Genomic DNA, 21,490 nt, shown 5'->3' with positions numbered 1-21,490 from the left:
GGTGCCACTACCTTCATATATCTTTTTTGTTTACCAAATGCAGAGACCTTTACCTTTTCAGTACAAAGTTGTAATGCCCCATTTACATGGCCATATTTTGTGAATCCGCACAGTGTTAAGGTTAAATTGGCATGTTGGCACTTTGCGATAAATTAGTGGGTTTTGGGCTCTCGGTCTCTAAAAGGGCATTTGTGCCTCTACTTACCATCCATGTGCAGAGGGAGATTCATCCTAGTTTTACAAGTGTCTTTGTTCTTGGTACTTTAGTAATTTCGTATATTGCACACTGTAAAAATTTGGCATCACTATGCACTGCTATATTTTTCATTGAAAAAACTGCTTTAAAAATCAACTTAGAAAAAAAAAAAGTATTGACTATTTCATTTCTCTCATGTAGGGCAAATGGACGAACTGCAGCCCCCTCTACAATTTCTAATCGAAAAATAAAAACGGCAAGAAGACGAAAATAGGCTTCGACATGTTAAAACCTCCTGCCCCTTCTCCCTTTTTATTTTTTTTTCCGCCCTTTTGATTAGAAAAATAAATCAAACTTAAAAAATGGTGTCCTGCATTGTGCGAATACTGGAGTGTACCTCATGCTGTGTTTAGTGGAAGTCAGATCTGCCCAAGAACTTGCTGAGAGTCCCCAAACGTGTTATCCCTCCTTGTAATTAAACATGTGACTACGGGAAGATTTTTGAACACAAAAAACAAGAAATCTCAAATTCTAGCAACTTTAGTACCAGACTTGGCATGATCTGGCTATACAAGCAAATATAGCCTGCACAGCGAATGGCTTTTTGTATAATACCTCTTTCATCTGCACCACTATTTTACTGACACTTTGAAATTGTAATTACAAGTTGAGGGTTTCTGTATAGTGTAGAGGAAGACGAAGATGAATGATTTCTATGCCTCGTTGTGCTGGTGTATGTGTGAAGTTGAGTTTATTGTGCACCAAAACTTTTCTGATAGCTGAAGACTGATTCATGGATGGTCCTTTGCTTGGGATTTGTTAGATATGTAGTTCTACATCTTATAAATATGCTTCCCCTTCCTCTTTCTCGTTTTTTTTTTTTTCCCTTTGCCCTTGCCTTTATTTTATGATATTCATGTAAATATAATTTTGTCTTTCGGCGTATTTTTCAGCATAACCTAAAAATCTGTGAACTTGAAATTTTAATTTTTTTGTGTTGCAGCAAATCTTTGTTTAGACTTGTTTCAGATTTTATTATGTAAATCTCATTATTCAAAGTTGCCTAATTCCATACAAATAGTCTTTAAAGAAAATTGGAAATTCTTTAAAGTATTAGGTTATTGGCTTTTCTGATCCATTTTTGTTTGGACCAAAAACCAGTATTGTACAAAGTATTAAGTATATATTTTTATATTTACACAAATGGACTGTGGTGACTTTGGATAATAAGTAAGTTTAATATTAAAGCCATGTTTATTACAGTATAATTAACATGTTAAACCATGGGATAAATGCCATCAATAAAATTATAAAGTACAAATGGTTTTAACTCTACCCTGTTAAATGATTGTGTTTTAGGTTGTCTGTCTTCTATGCTTGAGTAGCATGCAGTAAAGTGACCAGGAAAATGGTTTTCCAATGGCAGTCTGGCAATCGTAAAACCCATAAAAGAACGCTCAATCTAGGATTGAATGCTAAAAGTAAACAAAAATGCAGTGGCTCTTAAGGCTAGTTCACACGGACCAAGAGGGGGCGGATTTTGCTGCTGAATCCTCAAAATCTGCCCCCTCACAATGGTGGTCTATGCAGATCGCTGGCGTTCTTTTATCTGCTAGCAGTTTGTTCCTGCTAGTGGAAAAAAGAAACGAGCTGCCCTTTTTCAGGCGGATTCTGCAGCTGATTCATCCGCGGCGTCCACCTCGCGGCAGCACCCTCCAGGCTAGGCCCATTCATTTGGGCCTACTCCGGAGCGGGAAGTTGCGACTGTCGGAAGCCGTGACAGTTGTGGCAGATGAATTTTGGTCCTATTCCGGCGTGGATTCCTGTGTCAAAATCAGGACCAAAAAATGCGGTCCCTAAGAGACTTCCCCATACTGCTCTTTACTAAACCCACTGCTGCCTGACTGTGGGGACCTACATTGGCTGCAACTAGTTCAAGAAAGGGGGGAAGGCATACCAGTGAACCCAAAAATTAAAAAAAAAAAGTCCAACAGGGAAACCATAACTTATCAGTTGACAGAGATGGGTGAATCAGTTCAAACCGAATATTTCCAAATTATTTGTGTTTTTATGAATCGAAACAAGTGGAGATTTGTCTGACAAATTAAAATGTCTGGCTCCACCAAGCCAATAATGCCACACTATGCGGTGGCCAAAGATTGGAGGGAAGGGGGGGGGGGAGTATTAGTGTTTTATTTTTACACCTCCCCTTGGTCTCCACCTATTTTACTCTAGGGTTTGAAGAGTCCCCAGATCATAATATAATTTTGACATGACATTGTGTATGCCGTAGAGAGCTAGAAATTGGCTTCTGAGTAGCCCTGAGAGTGTTCTATACTGTGTTAAACTAATTTAAGGTGTGTCTTGTACCAAACTTGTTCAACCCAAAACGAATCAGGGACCTGAACACGAAACAAATCTTGAGAGGTTTGCCCATCTAGTTGGCAGTTGATGATGGGGTCATAACAGGCATTCTTGGGTACTTGACGGGTCACCCTTTTGTTAACTACACCATGAGTTGAGCAGCTTGTCATCCTTGGTAGGTACAACCAATGAAAATGTAGCTTTTCCAATACTGAATGTGTGGATGGGATTATGCAGAATCCCATCCACATTGCAGGTAATATAACAGTCAGCATTTTAGTAACATGGGACGCCAGCCATTAAAGAGGATGTGCTGCAATGAAAATGTATCATATGCCCACAAGATATAATGGTTAATGGGGTCCTAGTGGTAGGGCACCCAGTAATCACATTTATAATTCCAACCCCTCTCACCATTCTTCTACACTGGAGCTGACTGAACAACCAAGCATTATACTGTTCTGACAGCCCCATAACCATTACAAGGAGGACACTGCACGTGCCTGACACAACATTCAAACTTCTCCTTACTGCATTCATGCATAAATATAGGGGGGGGGGGACCCCATTATAGTGATCTGACAATGTGCCATTCTATCTTTACAACCTCTTATATTAAGTACATTGAACACATGAACAGATTTAATGAATTTATTTCACAGTTAGAAAGGACAAAGTACAAACTGTGCAATACTGTATATATTAATATGTACTTCAGTACATGGATTGTTTTATACCAAAATACTGCACATGGTAATATAAAGAATTCTCAAACATCTCACAACTGATGTTTATTAATAGGAGCTGTCACTTACTATGTGTCATGCTTGAATCCTCTTGTGCAGTTTTCTTTATAGTCACCATTCTGCCAGGGATGTGTAGCTGGCACTCTCGCCCATAATAGTGTGGTGCCTGGACGATTATGTGACCATATAGCTCCACTTAGCCTCTACTGTGCATGTGCTCTTTTCTGAAGCACAGTGTTGATACGGATGAGGTGAATGCACCTGCAGCCACTGCAATGGAACATGGTTTATACAACCCAGGAGCGCTACCTATTAAATGGCAGCTCCTACTCACATACATATACAAGACTAAAGTGAAGTTAAAGTGGCCAACTCTTATAACAGCTCAAACGAGCATAAAAAATGAATTAGAATTCCTTGTATGGGACTGAGTTGCTGCTGGCCTACATGACCAATGAACTTGATATCATTTGGCATAAGGAACCACTATGGCCTCTTCAAACAGCTGATCTAAAAATAGGTAATCGGTATGCAAGGTCCAGAACAGTTTCTAGAGGCATGTAGTTTTTACTGCTTTTTTGTACAGATTTTGCGGAGTTTGAGACAAAAAAAAAGTGAATTCAAAATCTTATATGAAATATTAAAGGACTGCTGTAGCCAAGCCCAATTTCTGCATAAAAAAAAAATTATACAGAATAAATGGTACCATTAAGAAGAACAATTTGTCTACATATGGCTCTGAACAAAAAATAAAAGTTATGGGGTTTGGAAGATGGGGTGTCAAAAATAAAAAAAAGTCTGATGGGAAGGGGTTAAGAAGATCTTTCTTCAGCACTTACTCTAGGTTCCCACTAACGTTTGGGTTTCTGTTCTTCAGGTCCACTTGTGCACCCAAAATACAGAAACCCTATCCGCTTAAAAATCAGTTACTTGCAGACCCTAGACTGTAATGGGGTCCACCAGAAATTTCCACCTATTTTAAGCAGAATGAGAGATGGAGTCCCCGAACGCTAGTGTGAACCAACCCTTAAGCTGTTCTGCTCTTCATCCTCAGTCTGACTGCTTGTTTCCATATATCCATCTCTGTATTTAGCCTCACACATAGACCTCAATGGAGGAGGGAGGGAGATTGTCCTGCCAGCTGGTTAATTTATCGCCTCATTTTGTTCTCTCTCCTCTGATCTATAAACTGCCAGTGTTATCTTAAACAAGGTACAGCAGCAATTATTTGCGTCTTTTCTAATCCCCCTCCCCTCTCCATAGACTACTATGGAAAAAAAGTAACTGCCTGAAAGTGGAGATAACCATTTCCTTAATAAAATATATTACAAAGTTTCATATATTAACTTGTACTATTCATTCATGAAAAGTTATTTATAACTGGAGGTACGCTTAACTATACCAATGGAGAACTTGGCTAAATCAATACCCTAAGACCTACACACTGAAATAAAGACTTATTGGAATCTGTATGGGGTGTACTAGGGCAGCCTTCACCGTCTTAGGGTGCATTCACACGTAGGAAGTTTGTGCTGATTCTGGCACGATAACTCACGGCAGAATTAGCGCTGAAAAAAAAAAAAAAAAAGACTCCCAGTGACTTCAATAGGTTCCATTTTCCGCGCGGAACCCATTGAAATCAATGGGAGGCTTTTTTTTCAGCACTGATTCTGCCGCGAGTTATCGTGCCACAATCAGCGCCAACTTCTTACATGTGAATGTCCCCTTAGGCGATTCACTTACCCTAGTGTACCTCCGCATAGTGCACCTAGTTCCTTATTAAGGAGTTTATAGTTCTGGACCACATTGTCTTATATTTAAGTTCTTGTGCGATCCAAAATGTTATTTGCGTTAGCCGATTGATAGTGCACCTACTGACAATGTAATGTGAATGGGACAGCCTGACTACTTATTGACATTTGCTGTCAAATGATGGAGGATAGGGACAGTGATATAGTGACCATACATTTCTTATATAAAGTACAGTCATACGTGTCAACTCACTGCCATTTATGGTGACTGCTCTTCATGGGACAGTTTTACTGATGGCAGCCTCAAAAGAAAATAAGTGTACCGAACAGTATATTCAATACATTTCTCAGCAGAAAGCTTGCAGTTTGACTTAAGGTATGTTCAGTATGTCACTACCCAGCCATACTACTGAAGCAATTTTGGTGGGGGTAGCTGTTTAGCATTTGCCTGTGCAGCAGATACACCAGGCCCACAATGTGCAGAAAAACCGCCATGGCCTTGAGTCTATTGGTTCTTGGAAATGGAGCCAGTCTTTGAGTAGAGGCTAGCCAAACTGATCATTTGTTTAGAAAAAACTACCCCTTTACTGAACATTAAATGGGCTTTTTTTTTTTTTTTAAACAGATAGCTCTCTTTCAGAAACATAACACAAGTATGGCGGGCAGGGGGATAAACTGCTGATTTTGTGCAATTATCAAATTTGACCACACAACATCTCAAATCTGGGTGGCTCTGATATTAAACATACAAGTGCAATGCAAAATCTAGAGTCCCTGAACTGTAAAAAAAAAAATTCACTGTCATCCTAATTAATAATATATAAGCTATTTATAGAGGACCTTACTTATATATACTAACCTATACCCCCTAAACAGAGTTTCTGCATTGTTTCTTGCTGTATTACTGAATAAAAACGAGGGCAAAAGATTTACAGCCATATCCACCAGGGATATTTGTATGCATAAAGTATATTGTATGCAGGATATTTGTATGCAAAAAAACAAGTACAGTTTCAGCCAGTTACATAATCTGTGTTAAGTAAAAGCTGATGCAATGAAAGGAAAACCTGAAAGAAAGTAACGGGAGTATAAATGTTTCATAACAATGATGAATGCTATGAACATCACTACCCACAGGGGGATAGGGAAGGAGCAATACATTACTAAGAATGCCACCTGTTCAGGCTACAGTCACATCTGAGGTGACATCTCCACTTGGAGACTCCATTGCAGTGCGTATGAAAGTCCCGTATTTCAACTTTCTCCTGCTGGTTTCAGTTTTAAAGAACGGACACCCAACGGATCCTGTTATAGTCAATAGGGTCTGCCGGGCTCTGTATGCGACCACTATAGAAGCGGTCCTCCGACAGACCAGAACAGAAAAGCTGACACTAGTGTGAACAAAGTGTCAAAATGATATGAGACTGAGCCAATGTTAAGAAAGGCAGCTTCAAATATCTAAAGAGTTGGCCTAGTGGCTGCCCCACTTAATACCACCCTTGAGCCTGGCATCCAACTGACAAGCACAGTATTCATAGTCACTCAGAAGTAATAGAGTCTCCTCACAATGTCTCCTTCAGCTGGATTCCATGTGCAGTGCACAGCCCCCATACCCAAATTCTGATCATCCACTAGGCTATAGGATCACACTGAGGAACTTGGAGCCAATTATAAAGCAAATGCTGCTTTCAATTTCGGCTCCAAAAACCAGCTAGAGTCTGCCTCCCATTGTGACAAGTTTTTTTTTTTTTTACCCCCTCTTTTCCAGAATTGTTTGTATGACACTCTATGGGGTCTGCATGTAACCACTTTTTTTTTTTAAGTGGATTGGGTTTCCATTTTATGGATCCCCAAGTGGAGACAAAGAATAGAAGCCACATCGCTGGTTGGTGAACCTAGCATCAGTTGGTTTGCACATTTCCATAAGGAATTGCATTGCTCCTGCATTATTTTAACGGGAAATACAAGTATGGGTGAAACTGGAGAGGTTTAATTCAAGTTTGTTGTGGATCCTTTAGGTGGCGCTGCCTCGAACTGTGAAGTGTTAGGTATACGGTCTGGTCTGTCACAACTAACATACCCGAAGCCTCAAAATTTTCTGGTATTGAATTTGTTAAAGGGGTTTCCAAGAATTTCAGGATTCAAGGAGCCAGCTTGCACCAATCAGTGGACACAGGAAAGTAACTGGCGACGTCACTTACTATGACTCTCCTAGAAGCAACCCTAAGGGGGCATTCACAAGGAGGAAGTTGGCACTGATTCTGGCATAACTCGCAGCAGAATCAGCGCTGAAAAAAAGCCTACCATTGACTTCAATGAGTTCCGTTTTCCACACAGAGCCCATTGAAATCAATGGGAAAAAAGCCTCCCATTGATTTCAATGGGTTCCGCTCAGAAAATGGAACCCATTGAAGTCAATGGGAGTCTTTCTTTCAGTGCTGATTCAGCTGCGAGTTATCATGCCAGAATCAGTGCCAACTTCCTCCATGTGAATGCCCCCTAACCCGCCTGCTTTGACATGGATACAACAGGTGGTCACAGGAGGCAGCGCAAACCTTCTGGATCCATGACACAACTTGTTAAATCCACTCCATTCTAACATCTACCATAAAAGTTTTGCAAAAATAGACATGACGAGCAAGTAAGGGTGCACTTTAAGGAAATCAGCCTGGTTACCAATGTAGTCTGTAGATTGAAAAAGAAAAAAAAAAAAAGTGCTGCTTTTGCCTGCAGGTAAGTTATACACGTGCTAAAAATAATCTTTATTATTATATCTTTTCCACTTAATATCACTGTCTTGTTATGGGTATTACATATTATTAAATACACGTGCGTTATTTCTTAAAGAAACATCAGGGGGGGTTTTCTTTTTTCATATAAAAGAAAATGTATCGGATTTTCTCTTCCACACTGCATGCTCTCTGTAAAAACCCTGAGAAGGTCCTTCATTAGAAAGCATTATGTGGATTATGGAGTTCATAGTCTTTTTCCCACTTGACAATACTGATCATCTGAAGAGATTGGCGGCAATGATTAAGGTCATTCTTCAGGTAGCTGTGTGAAGATTACATTGTGTACAACCAATCAATAACACCTCTCGCTCTTAGCAAAGATTTAGAAAAGCCCTTGACAATAAATAGCCTCTCGGAGGAAATCAGCAGTAAATAATCCAATCACACAAGGTGCTTTGAGCGCACGTTTTCATACGTTTGCATCATCTCATGTTCCGTCTTACAACTATGGTGCCTGCTACAATGTCGTAGGCTGTTCTGTTATGCTGAAAGAATAGCAATGTAATGAACGCAGGGAAAAAGAACGCTATGGAGAAGTTCTTGATCACAGCTCGCACAGTTGACCTAGGAAAGAAATGAAATAAAGCCATTAAACAAAGACACTTTAGAAGCAAATTCTGCAACCATCAGCATTACAGGTTTTTTGTTTTTTTTTATAGGGATCGAGAACTCAGATACTTTGCTGTAAGAAATCAGAGGGGTAAAACAGTGGAAAGGCCTTAAATGGATTTTTCAGTACCGATACCCCATCATTAGGAGACGTCATGGCTATCAGATCATTGAGCAGGCACAGAGCTGTACTTTATGTAGTGGCATATCACTTTAATGATGCATTAAAACACATATAGAGACAATACAAGAAAGTACTTACGCTGTCATATTTACATTTGTAGAAGGGATCACCAACACTCTGTTTGGTGCAACCAGCACAGAGCTATCACAGGTCACAACTCGAAGACCAAGAAGGAATTTTCCTGGAGTTGCTCCTCCGGCTCCCCAAATACATATAATCTTATAAATAAAAAGAAAAGAAAAAATAAACCATCTTACAAGATGCTCATCCAGTACTACCATTTGTATAACACATTAAGAGGTAAGCATATGATAAATTGACTTTGTGGCTATATATGTGGACTTGTATTATGTCTTTTTGACTGAGGCCTGGTTCTGCATTCGGTAAGTCTGCTTGTGGACCCCCCGAACAGAATACCAAACATATTGACAAGCGGTGATCTTATGAAAGCACATGGACTCCATAGACTATAATGGGGTCCGTATGTTTTCCACGCAGTGTCTGCACAAGTCATGCGGAGAGGAAAGCAGTTCATGATTCATTATGGGGTCCGTGTGCTTTCATAAGCTCACCGCTTGTCAATGCATTCGGTATTCTGTTCGGGGGGGGGGGGGGGGGGTCGCCAAACACAGATGAGAACCAGGCCTTACATACTTAGTAACGCTTATTGCTGATAAATACTGCTGACCAGTGAACAAATGGATGATCACATCTTATCTGCAGTATAAAACAAAGTAAGCCATTGCAGCATACTGTCTTGTATGATCAGTCTACCAATAAGCAGCAATGGAGAAGGAACAGTTTGATCGGTCCTTGTTTGTATTGGGCTGATGCAATGAGTTTCTGGTTGATCAGCACTCCTGGGGCAGAGATCTGGCTGTCCAATACACCCTTTATAGTGCACATCGCCTTTAACTACAGCATGGGGAGATCTATCTAGACTGGGGTATGTACGTCAACCTCAGGGCACCAGAGTAAAGATGCCCATTAATTCATTAAGCTACATGCACATCTAAATGAACATCTCTTGCATTCTGAGTGTCAGAAAGTAAAATCTAGCTGTTATCTAGTATAGATCTGAGCTATTTATGCCACTTTCTAATGTAAATAGAAGTATAGTCTGAAAAATGGGAATATGCTAAAATTTATAACACAGTCTTGTCACAGTCAGTGTCTTGTACTAGTCTTTCCCAAGTACCTCCAAATATTATTTTATTCGTCTTAAATATGAAAAAGTATAGTGTACCAGCGTCAGATATTTTTCTCGATCACATCGAGATTAAAGTGCTGAATGGGACAGCAGAGTAATCTTAGTTTACAGCATTGCTGCAAATAACCTCATAAGGTTAATGATAATAGGTGAAGAACTGGATTGACAGAATGAAAGCTCTATTGTTCTCATGACAGGCCTTTACAGCGCTGGCCTAGACAGGGTTAATGATATAGGGAACAGCTATTGTAGATCATATTTAGCAGTTTTTAAGTACTAATTTTTATATTTATTACTGTTTTTTTCCTTTACATATACACCTTGGTACTGAATAGTTGCTATATAGCAGTTTGCGCACATTTTTGCTTCTCTTTGGCATCCCTTAGTACCGTATTGTACTTTTACAATACACATCCTGTCACAAAATGTGTCAATGCTTGCTGGAAGCTTATAGGGACTCTCCACCCAGAACTAAAGTTCCCCATGTACTCCATTACGATATTCCATGTGTCAGTAATGAAAGGAGCCATTGCTTAGGGACAGTTTAGTTCAGGCTTCAGTAACATGTTTTTCTACCGGAGTCTATGGAGAGCTGTGCGTCACCCATAACAGACCTCAGTAGTTCCTGTACTATAAAACTGTATGGGCTGTTCCTCAGAAGTTCTCTATAGGAAGGGACACAGGCTCCTATCATAGGCTCACATTGTTAAAATGAAAGAGCTTACAGTTCTGACTACGTGAAAGTCTACTTATGGCTAGAAGAGTGGAGCATACGGGAAAAGGGGGCAGCCAAGGGACGCATCATGCACAAGGGAGGGTGTGAGGGCAGTACGTTCCTAAGTATTCAAGAGATTTCAACAGCAAAGAGGTCACATAGCCCAAACTAGACAATTATATGGCTGTTTGCAGATTTTATGTGAGCTCAAAGACTAGCAGTTACATAGCAGAAAGAGCAAAGTCTATCAGCAGCACAATGTATTTCAGGAATGTAGTCAGCCTGTGAACAACATATTAGAAGAAGCATTGTCCTCAGAAGGCTTGGGAAGAAGTTAAGGAGTAGAGGGTGTTTTTTTTTTTTCTATTATTTTGTAAATGGTGCAACAACCCCTAAGAAAGCAGCACATGGTATTTCATGTTAGGAATGTGCTGATCTTGTGCGACACTGAACAAATACTGAAAATTCACTGCAAAATTTGCATGAAGATTTTGAGGCAGAATTTGTCATTTGCTATTCTGATTTTCTGTGGCATAAAAATCGCTGTAATAGTAAATCCAACCTATGAGTTACAGATAAGGGGAGCAAAGCCCCAGCAGCCCAGGCTTTGTGTGGAGTCAGACTGAGAGTTCCATATGGGAAGCTGCAGGAGAGTGTCTAATACCAGGGAAACGCGGTGGCTCAGTGGTTCGAATCCCGCCAGGAACAACATCTGCAAGAAGTTTGCATGTTCTCCTCGTGTTTGCGTGGATTTCCTCCCATACTCCAAAGACATACTGATAGGGAAAAATCAGGGGCTCACAAACTACATTATAAAAAACAAAAAACAAACTATCTAATACCACTTTAGCACCTCACTACTTCCATTGGTTCTCTCTATCCTGCTGTTCATAGGCTTTAGGTGTAAACAGTTCCAAATAAATACATACCGTAACTTCTTTGAGATGACCTCCTAAAATTGGATTAAAAAAAAAAAAAAGAGTGGCCTAATGAAGTGTTCGTCTCAAAGAAGATGGCTAGTATGGAAAACTGAAAATCTGTGGTCTGGATAAGTATGAGCGACTCTGTCTGTCTTGTATGTTTTTTTTTTTAGTTTGGCATTCTTTTAGCATTTCTTTTGACTTAGTTATGTTATGCTTATCGGCCATATTTGGCCTCACTGTCATAGCACTGTTGTGCTATGTTTCCTTTATTGAAAAGTTTAATAAAATCAGATTACACCTAAGTGTGAGCGACTCACTTCATATAAGCAGACCAGTAGCCTATATATGAGGGCTACAACCATCATTTTCTGTAAGTCTTCCATTGATGTATCTTCATCAACTTCCTCGATTATGTAGTGCATAGCAAACTTAGAAATATCTCTGAAGGTTTAAGAGAAAAAAGTTAGAATTAATATGTTTTTAAAGGAAAAATTAACTAGTTTAGGAGATGCATCCATATAATATAATATAGGGGTTCTCTGCATTTGACAATAAACTTATCACACAATATCCAGCTGTGAAACCCAACTACCAACCGCAACAGCAGCGTCCCTTTCAAAGCAGGACCTGCCCGGGGAAAATAAAGTATGACACATGTCCTATTGAAATCAGTGGCCAATGCAAACATGTGTCTGGTCCAGATCGAGAGGCGACTGCTGCACATCTTTCTCTTTTACCTGCTTTTGTGCTCTGCTTAGTCGACACAGAAATTCCTAATGGATTTAGAAAATCTTTTTTGTGTTTGGAAAGATTGTAGTTGTGCTTCTTTACCCAATATAAGCTAACATAGTTAAAATGTAACTTAACTTTCAGACAACTTTTGATTTCTGGCAGTATGTGTGTTTAATAAAGTTTGGAATATACTTTGTTAAATTTTGGATAACTTCTTTGAAATTCTTCATTTTTACATTCTTTACTTCTGTATTGAGAGCTGTTCCTGCCTCTCACTGAATGTTACTGTGTAGGGAGTACGGGGCTGTGTAGTAGAGAAAGTGACAGGGGAGGGTTTCTTCAAACCGTTGTATTTCAGACATTATAAAACATACAAACTGCCTTTTGTGTCAAATGAAGAGGAGATTCTCTTTCATGTGACACTAAGGCTGCAGCAATTATTTCCAGAGATATCGCTGGTTGAAACCACAATTGAGACTACGACATTTATATGCAGCATAATATATATGGTCTCAAAATCCCAATCTCAACTGAGTTTTCAATCAGTGATATCTCTGAGAAAAATTTAGCTAGCACTGCAACCTTAGAAGAGAATCTCCTTTCATATGACACACAAAGCAAGTTTGTACGTTTTATAATGTCCGAGATGCAACTATTTGAAGTGACCCACCCCCATTCTCTAGGTTCACACCCGTGTCTGATTTCCGTTCTTCCGGAAAAAAACAGGAAGCCCAAATCTGCTTAAAAAGTGGTTACCGGCAGACCTCATTAACTATAATGGAGGGTCTGCCTGGCTTCTGCCCGACAGAGAGAAAAGTCATGTGCAATAGGGGACGGAATCCCCTAACGGAACACGGGCGCAGGTGTAAACCTAGCCTAACATTCAGGGACAGCTCAGAGTGAAATGCAGGATTTCACAGAAATTATCCAGAATTTATTAATGACACAAATACTGCCAGGAAATCAAAAGTTGATAAAAAGTTTAGTTATGCTTTAAAATACAATTAAAAGTCCCAAGTTGTGTGATGCCACAAGACTGTGTCTGTCATAGTGGGTCTGAGCCACTTACTTGATGCCACTGAAGTGCATTATGGTTAATATAACAGCTGCTTTGATGAAAAACAGAATGAAGAAATCCACCATTTCCGCTCTGAACCTTTGCGCCAAGGATGGAATAATATATTCACGACCTACAAAGAGAGATCAACAGTTCTAGTTGAAACTAAAAGCCTTACAAATGTGAACACTTGGCGATGTGAATAGTATTTTCAGCAAAAGGTTAAGCAACAGACAATAGAGCAGTTAACCCCAAACCACATGATGAAATAAATGTAAAGGGCAGGAGCACTTTATTCAGATCCTGACACTATTTGGTCACGTTGTGTTGTACTGTGCCATGTGGCAAAAAGGCATGCCATTTTCTGCAGATTCACTAATCTGATGCATGACATGCCATCACCCTGCGGCCATCTCCTGGAAACTCAGTGACTGTGACAACCACTTTATAGAGCAGATCCTAGTAGCACTCATACACAATGCAGCTTATGGAAGTAACCAAGTACAGCATTCCAGCAATCCTACAGAAATGGATGGAGCACCCATTACACACTTGTGCTCCTTTCACCAAGAGGACAGATGAATAACCCTGGGAAGCTTGTGAACCCCAGTCTGCACATTGGTGAAACCTAGCAGAAGACCCTCAGTGATCAGACACCTTTCTCCTACAAGTGAATGGGGATGAGTTTTGTTAGAGAGGAAATATCTTTAGTCTTTTTTTTTTTTTTTTCTTTACCAAAACAGGCTGCTTGACAGTTTTGGTTATGGGTGAAATTTATAATATAGGTAAAATTTTAACTGCTCAATGCCAGTGCTTCCCCACAGCAAAGTGCAAGTAGTGGCTGGTAGTAGTAGTGGTGGTTTGCATAGTCTGCCACCGCTGCATTCACTTGTGTGGAGCTTATGGGAAGGGACTCAGGAAAACTTGCAGATCCCTGTTCTCGTGATTGTTGGGGATCCCAGTGGTCAGGTAAATACTTCCTACACTGCAGATTGAACATAGCAAGAAAATCCCTTTAATTTGGAAGTCAGACATTGAAAAAAAGATGTTAGCACCGGGACAAAAGTAAGAAGTAGGTGGCAGAAAAAGCTAAGGAAATAATCAATTTAGTGGGTCCAATTAGTTTAGTGGGTCCAATTGCAACTACTAATATCTGTTTATTAGGGCATCTAAAACATGCTCTGATGTAAATGGGGTACTCTCATAAACATACGTGACATAGACAGGAAAGCAATATATAAAATGTGGCTTAGTCTCTGATATATACTCAGTACAATAAACCTGGCACAGCTCAACCGCTATCACAGCAACGTCAAACATTACTTCAAGTGGTCTCAGAAAAGTCACTTATGGCTGAACATTTTGAGACTGACAAATTTTGGCTTTCACTCAGTTTGATGCTTCAGTGCTCTCAGATGTGTCTATGGTATAAGAATTATAAGCATTTTAAGGGGTTTTATTCACAAGTAAATGCATGAAGTGTATGCAAAGATTCAATATATACAGTGCTGACCCTTATTTTTCAAGTCTCCTGCAATTCGCCCTGGATATCAGCTTCTGGGCCAAATCCTGACTGACAGCAACCCATTCCTGTCTAATCCCTGCTTGGAGCTCATCACAATTTCTATGTTTATCGCTTTTTAAGGATTGACCACAGGTTCTCAATGGGATTGTGATCTGGGAAATTTCTTGGCCATGGATTCAAAATCCAGTGTTTTGTTCATCACTTACCTTAGCTATCACTTTTGCCATGAGATATGGTGTTCCAGCATGTGGGAAAAAGCATTATTTATCACTAAACTGCTCCTGGATAGTTGGCAGAAGTCACAATTTTGACCCAAAACACTGCCATGAATAAAGAATGGTTATCTTCTTCAAGAGTATCTTCTCCATAGCAAACCAGGAGCAATTTGGTGAAAAAAAAGTTTGGTTTTTTTTCCCACAATGGTGGAAGATCATGTCACAAGGGAAAAGTGAATAAACAAAACATTGAATTTTGGACCATGGCAGGGTAGCTCCCTAAATCCAAGACCCATGCAGAACTTTGAGGGGTTGTACAGTATAATTTATGTTAAAAAACAGAACAAAAAAACAAAACAAAACACTCACCTGTCCCTGGTGCCCTGTTGTCTCCTAGCACGGTCCAGTCCTGCAGCTCTGTTTTCTTCCGGCATGTGTGACCCACAGAGGCCAAGCAGCGGCCTCAGCAAAAGGGACATGGGACATCATAGCTGGTGAGCACTTCTAGCAAAAGAGCAGCAGGACCAGAGCACGCTAGCAGGACCCCGGAGCACCAGGGACAGGAGAGTATGTTTTTTTGTTTTTAAGGAAAGTGTGACAAACTCCTACACTGATTAGCAACCCATTCCTGACTATCAGTCAGGGTTTGGCCTAGAAGCTTATATCCAGAATGCCAGGGCGAATTTAAGAGGTCTTGAAAAATAAGTCAATAATGTAAATATTGTTTTTGCACAAACCTGATCTATTTGCCAATGAAAGTTTAAGAATTTATGAAATGCTTATGACGATAGAAAAATATGACTAAAAGATCTAAAAACACTGAAGCAGCAGACTTTGTGAAATCCAGAATTTGTGTCAGACTCAAAAACTTTTGACCACAGTTGCACATACAAAATTCATGTTTGTTCTTAGAATTATTATTGCTTCCTTTTAAAGGGGCTCTATCATTGGGAAAAGTTATTTTTAACTAAGCACATACATTCATGTATATGACAGCAGGGAGGAGGAATCAGCAGCAGCCTGTGCTGTATATACAGAAGACAGTGCACAAAGAGACTTCCGGGGTGCACTGAGAAGCTAATTTGCATATGAATAAAAATGGACTTATTCAAAAACTACAGGGGCAATTTACATACAAAAGGTAGGTGTGAAATAGCCTTTCTAAAGGCTATGCAAGGATGTGATTAGTTAAAAATGACTTTTTACAATGATAGAGCCCCTTTAAGTACTTGAATTTACAGAATAAACAAAAATGCTGAAAATGTCCTACAAAGCATCTAACCATACAACATACCAAGAGGCACAGCTTGATCATGAATGATAATGAGAGAACAGTAGGGAATAAACCTGTTAGGTTGGTTTACCACCCTAAACCTCAACAATGCTTATTACAGCATCTCACTTATTACAGATGCAGAAATTTGCTAAAATTAATGAAAATGGTACAGAGTGCATGTTATTACTAGTGAGGAGACATCTGGGCATTGACGATATCAGGAAGAATAGTGCAGTGCAGTTACCAAGCATGTCCCTGAACTCTGGTCGCCTGCACATGGAGATGGCTGGGTGGTAAAACAACCTGGCAGGTGCCACTAGAACAGTCCCTATTGATCTGTAAGCATAGTCAGATAGCAGGGGTTCATGTGCTTCTGCTTAGCAATCGGTGCCTATGTTGCTGAATGTTAGCTTTAAACCTAGTATGCTAATGAGCTGTTTGGTGCAACAGAGGCATGACTGTTGCTCTCATCACACCAAAAAAGAGCCATCTCCCTGCTATAATTGACAGTGCCAAGTATATTCCAATCATAGCAGGGAGGAAGGTACAGACTGGTCACTGGAAAACAAAGCTGTTGGTACAATGACAGCAATAGTGATGTTCTCCTTTTACCAAAAAATGTTAGCAACATAAGCACAGATTGAGACGCATAAAGCATTTTATTCAGGAGAACTCCAGCTATCTGACTGTGATTATAGTTTGATACAGTCTTTTCTGTTGAGAGACTCCCTTTAATCACAGCAGTACAAACATTACTTAATTCTGCTGTACAGGTATCCCTTCTAGATTGGGCAAGTTGAGGGCACAGCACCCCTGTGATCTGGAAAAATCTTCGTAAAATGCAAATGGCCTAGAATAACAGAGCAGTTACTCATCAGTCCACCAAGAATCCAGTGCCCCCTCTCCTCCCGCCATCTGTTTACTTGCATGTGGCACATGACTGCTATAACCAATCAGTGGCCACAGCAGTCAGGTGCTGGATTACTGGCATCATGGCTTCCTTCAGTAATACTGCACATGACAGGACTATAGGGGAGGCAGAGCTGGATTCCTGAGGAACATGTGATTGATCTTTTTTTATTATTATTATTTTAAGTCATTTGCAGGTACCCACATTATATCAAAACTGTGATAAAGATGTGATGCAGAAGGGAGCACTGTACTGTTACTCAACCAAAATCCCTGAATATGACATGCATGCGAGAAAGAAGAAGGTACCAAAAGTGTATCTATCAGTAAAAAGGGTTAGGATATCCCATTAATGTTAAACATAGGAATAAAGAACTACAGTGAGCTACACTCTTTAGCTTATATAGGAACAGGTTGTTGGCAATATTCCAAGCATATTTCCAACAGACTGCTAGGTATGAAGACAGTAGAGAACAGCACACCACAGAATACATGCACAGTACTAACTAGCAGTCATTAAACCTAAAACAGGCCATAGGCATCTGTATGATCAAATGCACAACCCAATAATACATATTGGCCATATAGCTTTATTGCCCAAGCTCCTTTACTGCTGCATGGTACCAGATTATCTCAGCTTGTCTCGGATAACGTTTATTGTTTTCTACTGCAAAAAGAAAAATGATAAGTAAGGTTCTTGGCCCCAGATTCTTTTTTAGTACGTGTGCTAGGAAAAAGTACCAATAAACCAAAGTGGTACTAGAAGGTCAAGTGTCCAAAACCTGCTCGGTTCATTGGTTGTCATTTAGATGACACCCAGATACATGAATCGGGTACTTTCTACGGTGGAAAACAATGTACAGAGTACATCTAGCAAGTCTATCTGATACTATGTAGCGAAAAAGGAGCTATAAACTCCAGATAATGACGACTGCCAAACCAGACCTTTCATTTCTACGGCTGCCCCTATATGTTTAGAGTGCAAGCACCCTCCTACAGTGCTGCTGATCATCAAGATTCCACTCCTGAGAAAACCAGTGCAATAGAAGGCTAGTGAGTGGTACTCTCTGATGACAGTGCACACAGCAATCACTTCTCTGTGGATAATGGCTGGGTGGCAGTATATATGAGGGACCCCCCACCTCTCTGTGGATAATGGGTGGGTGGCGGTATATATGAGGGACCCCCCACCTCTCTGTGGATAATGGGTGGGTGGCGGTATGAGGGACCCCCCCCACCTCTCTGTGGATAATGGGTGGGTGGCGGTATATATGAGGGACCCCCCACCTCTCTGTGGATAATGGGTGGGTGGCGGTATATATGAGGGACCCCCCACCTCTCTGTGGTTAATGGGTGGGTGGCGGTATATATGAGGGACCCCCCACCTCTCTGTGGATAATGGGTGGGTGGCGGTATATATGAGGGACCCCCCACCTCTCTGTGGATAATGGGTGGGTGGCGGTATATATGAGGGACCCCCCACCTCTCTGTGGATAATGGGTGGGTGGCGGTATATATGAGGGACCCCCCACCTCTCTGTGGATAATGGGTGGGTGGCGGTATATATGAGGGACCCCCCACCTCTCTGTGGATAATGGGTGGGTGGCGGTATATATGAGGGACCCCCCACCTCTCTGTGGTTAATGGGTGGGTGGCGGTATATATGAGGGACCCCCCACCTCTCTGTGGATAATGGGTGGGTGGCGGTATATATGAGGGACCCCCCACCTCTCTGTGGATAATGGGTGGGTGGCGGTATATATGAGGGACCCCCCACCTCTCTGTGGATAATGGGTGGGTGGCGGTATATATGAGGGACCCCCCACCTCTCTGTGGATAATGGGTGGGTGGCGGTATATATGAGGGACCCCCCACCTCTCTGTGGATAATGGGTGGGTGGCGGTATATATGAGGGACCCCCCACCTCTTTGCTTCAATGACAGCTCAGGGCAGATTTCCTGAAAGCACTACTGCAGTCATCTGGTTTCACATCCTCTTCCCTAGAAAGTCATGTCTACATAGTGAGCATGGATACCTGAAGCTAGAGATTCCATTGCAGCCAGTGTCACCAGAGCCTTAAGGGACAATTACATAAAAACATTATCTAAGTACTGTGACCCTCAAACTAGACCCCCTTCCCAATATGCCATGATCTACAAGTCCTGCAGAACAGGACACTGGAGCTTCTGAGACAATAGCAGACTACACTGCCAGCACCGCCTATCGCAGCAATAATACATATGGATCGGGCTCCGCATGTGGAGTGACAGTCACCTGCAGCTGGCGGCGCAGTGGTCGTAGAATTGGTATTGAGAGCGGCGGTGCTGGGGGCAGGGGCAGCTCTCCCGGGGGCTCCACTGGCCACTCTGCTCTGATCGCCATTGTTGCTTGTATTCATCATGACGAGAGCCGCTGCGGTAGCGCAACTGTTTTGCCAGCAGAGAGAACCGCAGTAACACTGCCAAAGCCATTCCTGCAGCCTCCGGGAATACTCGGCCGCGCTCATGTTGGGACTGGAGCTCAGAAGGCCTCCTCCTGCAGAAGCTTCCCCCGCACTGTGCGCCTTCCTCTCCCGCAGCTCTGCAGCTACTTGTGGAGCCTCCGCCATGACTCTGCTATACAGAATCCATCAACAGCTGCGTCATCGACACAGACTGGGAGCCTGGACGCGCACAATGATGACGTCAGTGGCTGGCGGAGCATGGGAGTATCTGCCATGGGAGTCTGTCCTAGTGGGTTGCGGCTAGAATGGACAACTCCAATGTAGTCACCTCACTACTGAACGATCTACAATGGAGTTGCTGGAGGACCTGCCATTCTAGACAATTCATTACTGAGGTGACTAGATTTGGGGTTGCTGGGACAGGACCTGCTAGGACCAACTCCAATGTAGACTGTTCATTACTGAAATAACTAGAATGGAGGAGCTTACAGGAGCTGTCCCCAGAAACTCCAATCTAGTCGCATCACTACAGGACAAGCTAGAGTGGAGATTCAATAGGGAGGATCCAGGAGTATGTCCTAGAGGGACAATAAAGGGGCTCTATCATCACCCAGAAGTCTCATCGAGCACTTGATCTCCTCTCTCTGCTGTGTATGAGAGCAGTGAGATGAGTCATCAGTAGCCTCTCTGCTCTCACACAGCAGAGAATAGTACAGAGGGTGCTCGCTGAGACTTCCGGGTGCTCGCTGAGACTTCCGGGTGCTCGCTGGAGCCTAATTAGCATATGAATAAAACAGGCTCATTCAAAAACTACTGAGGCAATTAACATAAAAAGGTGGGTGTGGAATAGCCTATCTAAAGGCTATACAAGAATGTGCTTAATTAAAAATGTATTTTCCCAATGATAGATCCCCTTTAATAATAGAGTTTAGGAATGATTCGCAATAAGAATGGAGGAAAAACACATTCCTGGACATATATATGTGTGTGTTTGTGTATATATATATAGCGCCATATACCTCTTTCTCATATATATATATATATATATATATATATATATATATATATATATACACACTCACCGGCCACTTTATTAGGTACACCTGTCCAACTGCTCGTTAACACTTAATTTCTAATCAGCCAATCACATGGCGGCAACTTAGCATTTAGGCATGTAGACATGGTCAAGACAATCTCCTGCAGTTCAAACCAAGCATCAGTATGGGGAAGAAAGGTGATTTGAGTGCCTTTGAACGTGGCATGGTTGTTGGTGCCAGAAGGGCTGGTCTGAGTATTTCAGAAACTGCTGATCTACTGGGATTTTCACGCACAACCATCTCTAGGGTTTACAGAGAATTGTCCGAAAAAGAAAAAACATCCAGTGAGCGGCAGTTCTGTGGGCGGAAATGCGTTGTTGATGCCAGAGGTCAGAGGAGAATGGCCAGACTGGTTCGAGCTGATAGAAAGGCAACAGTGACTCAAATAGCCACCCGTTACAACCAAGGTAGCCAGAAGAGCATCTCTGAACGCACAGTACGTCGAACTTTGAGGCAGATGGGCTACAGCAGCAGAAGACCACACCGGGTGCCACTCCTTTCAGCTAAGAACAGGAAACTGAGGCTACAACTTGCACAAGCTCATCGAAATTGGACAATTGAAGATTGGAAAAACGTTCCCTGGTCTGATGAGTCTCGATTTCTGCTGCGACATTCGGATGGTAGGGTCAGAATTTGGCGTCAACAACATGAAAGCATGGATCCATCCTGCCTTGTATCAACGGTTCAGGCTGGTGGTGGTGGTGTCATGGTGTGGGGAATATTTTCTTGGCACTCTTTGGGCCCCT

The 21,490-nt window shown here is 41.5% G+C and overlaps 2 protein-coding genes across 5 annotated transcripts in view; one reads left to right on the top strand and one right to left on the bottom strand.

The window, feature by feature from the left end:
* NUP153 (nucleoporin 153) overlaps positions 1 to 1,531 on the top strand; it is a 43,602-nt gene extending 42,071 nt beyond the window's left edge. For all 4 annotated transcript variants that reach the window (XM_075270871.1, XM_075270869.1, XM_075270870.1 and 1 more), the window contains exon 22: positions 398 to 1,531. In XM_075270871.1, coding sequence (XP_075126972.1) covers positions 398 to 470 — 73 coding nt within the window. In that variant the 3' untranslated portion in view covers positions 471 to 1,531. The remainder of the gene's footprint in view (positions 1 to 397) is intronic.
* A 1,671-nt stretch (positions 1,532 to 3,202) lies between these two features.
* On the bottom strand, positions 3,203 to 19,847 carry FAM8A1 (family with sequence similarity 8 member A1). Its single transcript, XM_075270867.1, has 5 exons — positions 19,479 to 19,847; positions 13,292 to 13,412; positions 11,808 to 11,931; positions 8,721 to 8,860; positions 3,203 to 8,413 (listed from the first exon to the last, which is right to left on the bottom strand). Exons 1-5 carry the CDS (start codon positions 19,810 to 19,812, stop codon positions 8,272 to 8,274), a joined length of 861 nt encoding a protein of 286 aa, XP_075126968.1. The 5' UTR covers positions 19,813 to 19,847; the 3' UTR covers positions 3,203 to 8,271.
* Between the last annotated feature and the right edge of the window lie 1,643 nt (positions 19,848 to 21,490).

The sequence above is a fragment of the Leptodactylus fuscus genome, chromosome 4 (assembly GCF_031893055.1).
Source record: "Leptodactylus fuscus isolate aLepFus1 chromosome 4, aLepFus1.hap2, whole genome shotgun sequence".
NCBI lineage: Eukaryota > Metazoa > Chordata > Amphibia > Anura > Leptodactylidae > Leptodactylus > Leptodactylus fuscus.
Note: the sequence above shows the minus strand (reverse complement) of the source record. Positions and strands in the feature narration are given on the sequence as shown.

Excerpts from the sequence above, each read along its gene's own strand:
- FAM8A1 (XM_075270867.1), bottom strand. The coding sequence starts at position 19,812 with ATGGCGGAGGCTCCACAAGTAGCTGCAGAGCTGCGGGAGAGGAAGGCG. Across the intron at positions 8,861-11,807 it reads TACTGGTCTGCTTATATGAA|ATTATATGTATTTGGGGAGC; the intron begins GTGAGTCGCTCA and ends TTTATTTATAAG. Across the intron at positions 8,414-8,720 it reads ACAAATGTAAATATGACAGC|GTCAACTGTGCGAGCTGTGA; the intron begins GTAAGTACTTTC and ends TTTCTTTCCTAG.